General features: G+C 41.6%; 1 protein-coding gene across 4 annotated transcripts in view; it reads left to right on the top strand.

The window, feature by feature from the left end:
• Nucleotides 1–12,178, top strand: part of pard3ab (par-3 family cell polarity regulator alpha, b) — a 372,199-nt gene that overhangs the window by 178,938 nt on the left and 181,083 nt on the right. For 2 of the 4 annotated variants that reach the window (XM_034702111.1, XM_034702114.1), the window contains exons 6-7: nt 6,524–6,615; nt 9,829–9,912. In XM_034702111.1, coding sequence (XP_034558002.1) covers nt 6,524–6,615; nt 9,829–9,912 — 176 coding nt within the window. The remainder of the gene's footprint in view (nt 1–6,523; nt 6,616–9,828; nt 9,913–12,178) is intronic. The other 2 variants (XM_034702113.1, XM_034702112.1) reach the window with 1 other exon arrangement.

Below are 12,178 nucleotides of genomic sequence, written 5' to 3'. Positions count from 1 at the left end.
TAGTTTCACAGAGTGATACTTCTCAGCTCCTCATGATGATCTGACGCCTGCACTGGTGAATATTTAAACTTTGATTTGAAGTCATTTAGACTGTAAGCAGCTCGCCTGACTGTGTATCAGTGTTGTATTTCCTAATGCTGCTTCTGTATTCAGCCTGTAGATGTTGCCGATCTGAAACCTAATGATGAAAAACTTTTTGGACAAGTGGTCATTCATATTTAAGGAGATTCCAGTTTAAAATTTCATCAAAGAGATGATAGAAACCATGTAGGATTCTGAAATGACTGAATAATACTGTTTCCTTTCTCATATTTTAAACATGTATGCAAACTGCCTCATTTAAGATTTATTAAAAATCAAAATGTTGCATTTTGTCTTCATGGATCCTCTCAGCGTCTAAACTCAGCTCCTTCAGATGAATCTCCTCTCCATCTGTGTGTCTGCATGCATCCACATCAGTTTGTAAGTGACAGTGTGGTCAAAGTGGCAGGAAAGGGGGAGCGGGCAGCACTTCATTAAAGTGCAGCATTACTCCACTGGCTCTCTCTCTCCCATCCATACACACACATACACACACATACACACACATACACACTGGGCGCAGACCACTTCATTTAGTCTGAGAGATAGAAAGGACAGGCCCCAATGGATTCCCCCATTAATCTTTAATGAGCCCCCGGGCCTGAAAACTGCCCGCCTGCCTCTCCTTCGGCACATCCAGGAAACAAACAATGACTCGGCTGGAAAACACATCTGCAGCTCGTACCTGCCCGCCCGCCCGCCTGCCCGCCCGTCTGCCTGCTGGCCATTAACCCCCCCAGCTCAGGTCTGAATTATTAATGCGGCTATCTGTCTGTGGGCTCGCCCGGCCCACACCCAGGGACGGGAATGGGCGAAGTCCTGATGGTGTGGTTGGAAGGAGAGTCTTCTCTGGACTTCAGAGAATAAACTGGAAGCTGATTTGTGCTTCTGTCAATCAAAGTGCTGCAGTCAGCGCGAGGTTGAGCTAATGCTTTCAGGAAGGACGCCATCTTTGTTTTCCTCACAGCTGATATTTAATGTATTCCTCAGGCTGGTCTTCTCCTCTCTCTCTATCATTCCTTCCACTTTTGTCTTCTCTTGTCTTGTCTTGTCTTGTCTTGTCTTCTCTTCTCTTCTCTTCTCTTCTCTTCTCTTCTCTTCTCTTCTCTTCTCTTCTCTTCTCTTCTCTTCTCTTATATTGTCTTCTCTTCTAGTCTTATCTTCTGTTCTCTTCTCTTGTCTTCTATTGCCTTCTATTGTCTTCTCTTCTCTTCTCTTCTCTTGTCTTCTCTTCTATAGTCTTATCTTCTATTGTCTTCTCTTTTCTTCTCTTCTCTTGTCTTCTATTGCCTTCTATTGTCTTCTCATTTCTTGTCTTCTCTTGTCTTGTCTCCCCTTCTTTTGTCTCCTCTCCTCTCCTCTCCTCTCCTCTCCACACCTCTCCTCTCCTCTCCTCTCCTCTCCTCTCCTCTCCTCTCCTCTCCACACCTCTTCTCTCCACACCTCTCCTCTCACTTCACCAATCTTGTTTTCTTCTCCTCTTCTTCCTCTCTTTTATTCATCCAAATTTCGAAATCCCTTCTTCTTCTTCTTCTTCTTCTTCTTCTTCTTCTTCTTCTTCTTCTTCTTCTTCTTCTTCTTCTTCTTCTTCTTCTTCTTCTTCTTCTTCTTCTTCTTCTTCTTCTTCTTCTTCTTCTTCTTCTTCTTCTTCTTCTTCTTCTTCTTCTTCTTCTTCTTCTTCTTCTTCTTCTTCTTCTTCTTCTTCTTCTTCTTCTTCTTCTTCTTCTTCCTTTTTTCTCTTTGTTTACTTTTTCTTCTTCTCTTCTCTTTACCTCCTCTTCTTTTTTCTTTCTATCTTTCTTCCTTTCTGTTCTTGTGTTCTCCTCTTCCTGTCTTGTATTTCTTATCTCATCTGTTTTTTTTTCTTCCTCCATATTTGTATTCCATCTGTCCAGACTACAGATATATGTAGGATGCAACAAAGACTGCTAACAGCTAAAGTGGGTCATAGAGACGTTACCACACCAAGATTTCTCATCAGCACACAAGGGAGGAGGCTGTCATTATTCCAGAGCACATGGACCTGTGACCTCTGCAGGCGGCAGAAAGAAAGGAAAGATCACTCCATCAGCAGAGGTTACAGCTTCAGTCTTCACGCTTTTCAGAAAAAGTAGTTTCATTCAAGTAATCGCACCGTGGACTAGTCAAAATGTGTCCTTTGTCCAACATTTGAAGCTCCATCCACAGTAGATCATACAGCGTGATGCAGAGCTTCACAACAGCTGCCAAGAGGAGAAGTCTTTATTCTACATGTTGCTGCGTGTTTCCAATGATGTGTTCTCTGTAGATAAGAAGCGACCAGGCGTAAGAGTAAAGACGAGAAACAAAACATGCTTTAAATGAAGGTTAATTATTTCACAGCAGCCTTCTGTTCTCGTCTGGATGAATATATATCTCTGTGAGTGTTTACTTTAACACTCTTTTTTTCTTTACAACAGACTCACATTCAATTTCCATCTCCGTGGTTGCTTCGCATCTCTCCTTTATTATCTTTCCATTTTCTCTCTCCTGTCTCACACACTGACACACACTTCTGCACATAAACACACACACACACGCGCTGCTGCTGTCTGAGTGTAGAATAGAATTGTCAGCGTGCAGCCAGATTCCTCAGAGATGGTGCATATTGAAATAAAGGGCCTGTGTGTGCTGTGATGAATGTCGATCTCATTTACTCTTCCTCAGATAGCGTTTCTTCCCCCTCCTCCTCCTCCTCCTCTCCCTCGCTCGCTCGCCGGCCTCACTTCCTCGTCTTCAGATAAATATTGAATAGTCTTGGATGTGTTTTTCAGACTCCTCGAGTTGTTATTGTTTCTCTTTCTGCTGGATATTCTTTTCATCTGTGTTTTAAAATCTCTGTGGTTTTGTCCTGGGTGTGCTGCTCCTCCGTACATGAAACAGAAGAGGCTTCAAACAGTCCGAGCATGAGGGCTGGTACGATCTGGTTGAAGAAAGTTTGACTAAAGGAAGGCTTGTCTTGAGAATGTTCTGTTTCATCTTTAAACATTTGCATTTTGTGTTTCTTTGAGTCCATTTTGCTGCTGTTTAAGTCTCTAAATGCAGTGATGCTGATAAGTCAAATAACTGAGCCTTCATCATCACAACCCTTTCACACATGCACAACAGGTCTGAAAATGTCCTGACTTCATGTGCAGCTCTGAGTCGTGGTGCTACTCATGTTTTCTTATTGAACGCCAGTGTTTCTATAGCCTTCTTATTCAGTCAAGTGATGATAATAATCATAATAATAATAATAATAATAATAATAATAATAATAATAATAATAATAATAATAATAATAATAATAAATAAATAATAATAATGATAATAGTAATGAAAATGTCCTGGGCCTTCCCCGTGGCCTCCTCCCAGTCGGACATGCCCGAAACACCTCCCCAGGGAGACGCCCTGGAGACATCCTAACCAGATGCCCGAACCACCTCATCTGGCTCCTCTCGATCTGGAGGAGCAGCAGCGCTACTTTGAGCCTCTCCCAGATGTCTGAGCTCCTGACCCTATCTCTAAGGGCGAGCCCAGACACCCTGCGGAGAAAGCTCATTTCGGCCGCTTGTATTCGCGATCTCGTTCTTTCGGTCACTACCCACAGCTCAAGACCATAGGTGAGGGTCGGAACGTAGATTGACCGGTAAATTGAGAGCTTTGCCTTCTGGCTCAGCTCTCTCTTCACCACGACAGACCGGTACAGCGCCCGCATCACTGCAGACGCCGCCCCGATCCGTCTGTCAATCTCCCGCTCCCTTTTCCCCTCACTCGTGAACAAGACCCCGAGATACTTGAACTCCTCCGCCTGGGGCAAAGACTCCCCTCCGACCCGGAGAGGGCAGGCCACCCTTTTCCGACTGAGCACCATGGCCTCAGACTTGGAGGTGCTGATCCCCATCCCCGCTGCTTCACACTGAGCTGCAAACCGTCCCAGCGCGAGCTGGAGGTCACCGCTCGATGGAGCCAATAGAACGACATCATCTGCAAAGAGCAGAGACGGAATCCCAAGGCCACCGAACCGGAAACCACCCGCCACTTGGCTGCGCCTAGAAATTCTGTCCATAAAAGTTATGAACAGAACCGGTGACAAAGGGATGATGATGATAATTGTTATTATTATTATTATTATTATTATTATTATTATTATTATTATTATTATTATTATTATTATTATTAATAATAATAATACTAATGTTATTATTATAATAATAATCATCATCATTATCATCATCATACATCATCATTGTTATCATTATTTAGAATATTTGTGGTATTATTTCTATAACTATTATTATTATTATTATTATTATTAATAATTTATTTTATTATAACAAATAATACTAATGATATAATGAAAATATTATATAAAGAATATTTATTAATAAAATAATAATAATAATTTGTAGTAGTTATAATAATAATAATAACATTTTATTTAAAGGCACCTTTCAAAGAACTCAAGGTCACCTTACAACTCAGAGTTTTCTAAAAAGAACAACAATATAAAAAGTTGTTTTATTTAATCAACAAGACATTATACAGTGTAAATAATAAATCAAATGAACAGGATCAAATGGGCATGTGGTCACTTTTGCAACCAGGAAGTGACGTTAGACCGCTCTCATCCATCATCTATCTGCTGTTCTACATGCTTTATAAAACCTGTGTTTGCAACATGTTTCTACTGGATCAAAGATACATCCAAAATTCCGGTTTTCATCAAATATTCAGCACAAAGCATATTTATGATAAAGTAGGGACATCAATATGACTTTTTTTTGGTACTGTCTTCTTACTTTCTTGGAAATAAGAAAAAGTTTGAGTGTGGTAAAAGCACCCTGAACCTTTCCTTGTTCCTTTCCTTGTTCCTTTGGATCTTTGGTGGCTGTTGTGAGACCTGCTGTCCTTCCTTTCATTGTTACAGTCTTCACATTCATGTAGCAGCTTCTAAATTAAGAGACCAGGCTGGATGGATGTGTATTTCTCACACATGTACACACTCATACACTGCCCTGTACCTCTGCATCCTCCTGACACTCGGTGTGTCATGGCAACCGTACGGCAGCCACGGCTCATTTTCTTACTGATGAGGCGGCCGCTTGCCGAGGAGGTCGCTACCGCCACTGCTGCTGCTGCTGGCTCGTCACTCCTCTCCGGTGTCGCCCTGAAATTTTAATGACCTTCTTTCTGTGCTTCTCATTTTTCTCCTCTTTGCTGCCAATACCCTGCCTGTGTGTGAGTGTGTGTGTCTGTGTGTCAGGTTCAGTATTCAAACAGACATGCACCAAGTGTCCACGGTGAATACACAGGAGGGACAAAGGCAGTGTAATTCAAAGAAAGCAGAGTTTTAAAAAGGGCATGTGTTTTTATTCTCATGGAAGACCTCCTCCGATGTACTCTTCTTGGCTTCGTCAGGTCAGGTTAGCACCTCAGCCTGTTTATTAGCTGTTTAAAGGTTATTCTGTATGTTCTTAACTTATTTACAGAAGCATTAACTAAGAAAACAATCCAGAACATTGACAAGAACTGTTGGATTTGTCTGATTTTGGAAACGGGAAGAAAACATAGCATTGTTATTTGAAATGTCAAAGTGGAAAATAGCTGATTGAGCATCATAGTAGCTGAACAAGGCTGCCATTGGTTAATAATGGAAGTTTGATTTCTAGTTTTTGATGAGTCTAGCCTCAAACAGGAGATCTACTTGCTGTGTAGCCTCGTGTTTACGTTTAGGATACTTTTAGCTCAGGCCATATACAGCTAATGGATGTGTTGGATGTAAACAACAGGCATGGCAGCACTTGAGGAGGTTACTCTCATGTCAGAGCTGAGATCAAGGCTGATAAAGCCACATCGATGTGGACTCTGTTAGCTTACCTTCAAAGCTTTACGCCGTTTGTAATCGCCACTGCTTTTTTACTCAAATCTGCTCTGCCTCTACACTGCCCCTGCTGTTTATATACATCTTGCATCTGCATTAGGGATGGGCAATCATTTTCCAATATTCAAATATTTTTTCATTTTGTAAAAATCAAAGAGTTACTTTGAATATTCTTATTTTTATTTCCTCTTTTTCTTGGTGGAGAGTTGGGTGCAACCTCTTGATGTATAAAAAGGCGATGAGACACCAAGTAGAAGTTGACCATTGTTGCTGCTTGTTAGTTGATACTGGTTTGGTGTGTCTGGTGCTGGAGATGGCAGCTGCTATGAAAAGCACTCTGACACTGGGGTTGCAGAATTTTAGATCCTAGGAAATCAACAACTGGATGATTTGTCACCAGAGAATAACCAACTGTCCGACACTTTGTTTGCTAGCTAGGAAAGGAGGAGCAAAACATCCCATCATCGTTCTTTGCTAGTTTTGTTTGATTATTGAATCTTTGTTTCATATCTCTGTGAAGCTCTCTAACTCCTCCTTCTCTTCTTTGTGCTTTTTTTCCAGGACGAGGACGCCAGAGAAGAAGAGAACGGCAGGATTGAGCCGGTTGGTCGAGCTGACTCCTGCATGGACCACACTCCTGTGAGGTCACTAGAGTAAGTCCTCCAGTCCTGGATCAGCTTCCTGTGTTCTTCCCTTTCTCTAACTGCATCCTCACACTCCTGCTGAAACTCAATCACTCGACTGGTTATCACGCTGATGAATATTTAAGCAGCTTTATTCCACAATGTGATATCCACTGTCAGGGAAAAGTTACAGTCCACTCTTGGTTGAACATTCTTACTTGTTAAATATTTTCACATTTTAGAGATTGAATGATCTCTAAACCTTTGAGCACACTGGGTTCAGACTCTGATGAACCAGTGGTGTCTGAAATCCCAGTGAAGCCTTATATCTTGTAAAGATGATGTCCAAATCCATCAAAATACCAACCGAGCTGTCTCAAAGTGGATTTCCTTTCAAAGTTACCTTGTTTAAACCAACTCTATCCTCCTTTCCTCTGCATAATTACACAGATAAACTCTTTAAAGGTAGACCAGCAGGTTCTTTATTGCAATCCAGGTTTGTTTGTGGAAAATCTCATTTCAGCCCTGCGTCCTGATTTACATAATTCTCTTTTGTGGTGGGAGCAAAATGATCCTCGTCTCGCCATCCGAGCTCTCCCACGCACTAACCCATTCAGCTCCTGTTATTAACCGCTGTGTTTTGTTTTGTTATTTTTGCTCTGTTGCATGCTTCCAGTTTAATATGCAGGTATGGTATTGTTATTATTCCTATGATTTCCCAGAGACTCAGGCTTCTCCCGCCTCTTAGTTGTCAACAAGGGGCCCATTTTCCCCAAGCTAATCATAGTCATTTTATCAAAGCTGTGTGTCGATTAGATTTGGCATCTTGTACAATGTGCCTGTGTGTGATGTGAAACATGCTCCCCCAGAAAAACAAATAGCTCCACCTGCGTTTGGTGCTCTTAAGGTTGAAGGTTGTCATCAATGTGTGTTCCTGATAAATGCTAGATAATGATAAGCAGCCTTAAACCCAAAATGAGACTCCTAATGCAGAATATCACAACACTTACATCTGAAATGTATGAAACTGCAAGTCATAGCGTTCAAAGAAATGACTTCCACTTCAGATTCAAACACTGTGTACAGATATTTGTCTCTGGGAGGATTTCAAGGAGGTCCATTTTTTTTTCTTGCTTTAAATACATGTCACCCTAGTCCAGCCCTCCTGCGCTGTGATTGGTCAGAACTCATTGCCCTCAAAAATGTCAGGTCTTTTTGCCAGGAAGCTCTTTCCTGGTGCGAACCCACTGCATGAAACCAACACCCCACAAGATTTATCTACTTACAGTCCATCACAGTTTTTATTAATGTGTGATTTTCACAGACTGAGGGAGAAACAGTGAAGCTGCCACGTATCCCAAAATGCATTAAGCAACAAGGCGTCCGGGGTGGGTGGAAAACAATAGTCATTTAAATATCACGTTCTATGGACGCTCTATGGCAAAAGAGGGAAAGGTCTCTTAACTGGAGATCAACAAACACTGCAGCAGTCAACTGTGTGGGTTTTGAAAACCGAACTCCAGCTGATGTTTAAACATTTAATATAAAAATCCTTCGATGCAAAACAAATGTATTAATCTGTGATAATAAACTTTTAGAGTCCTTTATATAAGTTAGTCTTTATATACAAGGGGAAAAAACAGCCAGATCTTAAGTCCACTTGCTGGGTCTGCGTCTGGGGGGTAGGGAGCGCAGACGAACACTGATTAATCTACCAATTTAAAGTGCCATATCTGATTTAACTACCTAAATATGCGTACACGAGCTGAAACCTGGCGTTAGATTTGAGCGTATCCTCAACCTACATTCAGATTGATAAATGCCGACCTTTGCGTGGAAATGGTCGTACACCCAGTTTTCGGTCGTACGCACATTTGATAAATGAGGGCCTATGAATGGGGGAACTTTGAGACGTGTCACATGCAGTGACTCTGCACTGTTACTGAGCACTAAAAGAGACAGATCTGGGTTATTACATGGCTTTGTGAAGTACTTGTTATTTCTTAAGGTGAAACAAGACCCTTCCGCTTTTTGTTTGGGTCCTGCTCACCCTGTCAGGGTTCCAATCCACTACAACAACCTGCTCAGAAAAGTACAACCATTTCACGATGTGACAAAGTCTTGGTTCGGTTCATGAATAATCCTGGGTTGTAATGTAAGTAATGATAAGGTGCATTTCGACCAAGAGTTCGGGGACTTTTAGCCCCAAGAACTACTTTTCCCGGAACTGAAAGGTTCCTGTGCCCCCTATGCCCCCACAAATCGGCGTGATCGGCGGGAGGAATAAAAACACTGCAGATAATCTACCAATCAGACATGTCAGCATTGCAGGCCACACCCCCCAAAGTCCCAGGACCTTTGAAAAAGGTACAACCCAGGGGGGAGATTATCTACCCGAGAACTAAATTTAGACCCTGGTTCCTCCGGTCAAAAAGCCCATAGTTCCGGGGGAAAGTTCCTGTGGTGGAAAAACAACTATAGCTTTTAATTTGACATGTGACACAGGAAGTCTTGTGTTTGCCCTTTTGCCCCTTTGCCCTCTCTAGCCAATCACAGCATAGGAGGACTCGACAAGTGTTAACTCTACCTGCTAGAGCTGAACTCTACAAACCAAACAGGCTCTCCTCACACTTTGACTTGTGGTTTTATCGTTTATTTCAATGAAATAACACAGTTTCAGTGGTTTAATGACATCATATGTGCACTAGTAATGTATCATGTTAGAAAATAATAATCTGAGTCTGACAGTTTTACATTTTAGACTATTTTGATGCATCTTGAACACTGATTCTGGTCGTAAACAACATTGTAAAGTAGTTTCCTGGCACATAAAAACCTAAAACAGTAGGATTTCTGCAGCTAATTTTGGCTAAAGCTCTTAATCACACTTCTTCAGTCCCTTATGTCACCCTTTAAGAGTGTGTTAAGTCTAACATGTGTGTCTGAGTGATTTTTGAAAACCTTGGTATGCTGTTTTATCCTTCACTTGTGTTGAATTTATTTGGACTGCTCTGTTTTATTGTCTTCTTTGTCAGTCTCCTTCAGCCTGCTTATTTCCTGTTTTTATTTACCTCTCCCACTCTGTTGTCATCATCCCGTTCCTTTAATCATCAACTCATTGACTGTTTTGTTTTTTCCCCACATGGTGTCACCCCTCTCCTCTCCTCTCCTCTTCACACTCCCACCCCCTCCAACACCCACCCGCCCCTCTTCTCCATCTTCCATCTGTCACCGTCCCCCCAGAGACATAGTCAAACTGGTGGAGGTGTCAAACGACGGTGGGCCTCTGGGGATCCACGTGGTGCCTTTCAGTGGCAGAGACCGCAGGTAAAAATACCCAGAGCAAAGCCGTGCTGTTAACTCAGGTTAGAGGAAAGGATGGTGAAACGGTGGTAGGATCTAAAAAGACCTTGGACACATGGAGAAGGTCTAATTTTGCTCCAGATATTAACTTTGATGCTATTTTCTCCAGTTGTGATGTGTTTTCTTGCAGTGTTTTTGAAACTGAACAAGCTTTTTGATCAGATTTAGTTTAACAAACACAAAAAACACTTTGAACCAGAACTACTGGACACAATACTTGGACTCATGCATGTTTTAGATTTTGAAATGTGCTCATTTTGATGAACAGGGTGCACTTTTATTTGAGCGCCATGCTGCTTTCTTTGCATCACAGAGTCTACATTAGTGTTTTCTTTGTAGTGACACAATGTCATGACATTTCTGCAAATGTTTCATGTCTCTAAAATCTGCAATCAGATTTAAATTGGTTATGAAACAGACTGATGTCTGTGCGTCTTTATAAACTACATCATCATCTGCATAACAATTGACTTCTCTGTATAGTTAGTTTCAATGTCTAAAGCTGCTGCCTGGGGGAAGGTGTCATATCAAGGTGTTGATAGAAAGCAGGGAGATTTCTCTAAAACAGCATTTAAAAGAGTTCAGAACTTTGTCCACAGGGGGCGCCAAAATCAACACATGCCCGAAAGCTCCTCACAGGAGCTCTAAGATCAAACAAAATCAGTTCAATGAAAAAAAAGAAACCTCCTGCAGACAATCACTGCTACTCTGTTTCGCACCATCCATATGAACGTGATGATGTACCCGCGTGGTTTGGGATTTGAACATACAGCATCGCCAAAGTTGCATAAAAGTAGAAAATATATTTAACATTCCTGTCTCAGGTGCTCTTTCAGTGGAAAATGCATGAAAAAGTGCCCTCTGACTGCTCCTCAAATGTATAAAACTCAAAAAAGTGCCCTCTGGATGCCCCTGAAATGTATAAAACCCCAAAAAGTTCCCTTTTGGATACCCCTAAATGAATAAAACCCAAGAAGTGCCCTCTGGATGCCCCTCAAATGAATAAAAAGAAACAAAGTGCCCTCTGTATGGCCTTCAAGTTAATTATGTAATATAATCAATAATACAGGAATGAATATCATTGTGTTTTTCCTTTCCCCCCTACAATTGGTCATAAAAATATTCACCACGATGCAGGAATCTTATGTGTTAGATGCTCAAAATTTTTGTTGGGAGGAGCCCCAGACCCCCCTTGTGTTACCGCTGCATCGTTATTTTTAAATTCATCCTAAACTGTGAGTGAAGGGGTTTGAAAGGAGGTGCCCCCTTTTTTTTTGTTTTTGCCCCTGCCCCTCAAACAGCCTGAGTACACCACTGTAAAACTGGATAACATCAAGAGAGGTTTTAGTTTCATAGACATAATAGATATAATCCTTGTTTCTTTTATGTCCACATTTTCATATCCGTACTTTCAATAAGCTTCCTTTATGAGAGAACGAGTAGATTTCCCGTCACTGCAGCTTTCTTCTGTTTTATTTCATCATAGCGAGTTTTGCTCTCCAAGGCCCAGTCAGTACATTTGACAGCTTTTAGATTAAAAAAAGGCAAACTTACTTCCTGCTTTCATACTACAAACTTTATTATAGAGACATAATAACAAATTCACATTTTTTAAAAACTTTGATTGGCTTAAAAAAGACTTCAGCTCATTTTTGAGGCAAAAACTGCAGAGAACAGTGTGCTGCAATACCTCAACACACACACACACTGACACACTCAAACACACTGACACACTCACACACACTCATGCATACCGGACATTCCTCTTTGATGCCCATGTGTAATTACTTCATCACTCAAAAACCAACACCATGCATGCAAAACATCCCCCACCACCACACACACACACACACACACACACACACACACACACACACACACACACACACACACACACACACACACACACACACACACACACACACACACACACACACACACACACACACACACACACACACACACACACACACACAACCCACACACAACCCACATGAAAACACAGGTTTGCAGAGTCTGCATCATGAAGCCATTTGCCAGTTTACAGTGATCAATCATGCTTGTTTATGGTCTGCAGGTGACCATCATATTCCTCTGGAGCTACTGTCACTTCAGCTTTACATGATTCAAAGGATATGTTGAGCAGTGCACTCATGCACACATACCTGTAACAAACACACACACAGCTGGAAGAAAGCTGTGAATTAGAAGAATTTCACATCTGGTTTGG

This window comes from Notolabrus celidotus, chromosome 15 (genome assembly GCF_009762535.1).
Source record: "Notolabrus celidotus isolate fNotCel1 chromosome 15, fNotCel1.pri, whole genome shotgun sequence".
NCBI lineage: Eukaryota > Metazoa > Chordata > Actinopteri > Labriformes > Labridae > Notolabrus > Notolabrus celidotus.
The sequence above is the reverse complement of the archived record's forward strand: the minus strand, read 5'-3'. Positions and strand labels throughout refer to the sequence as shown.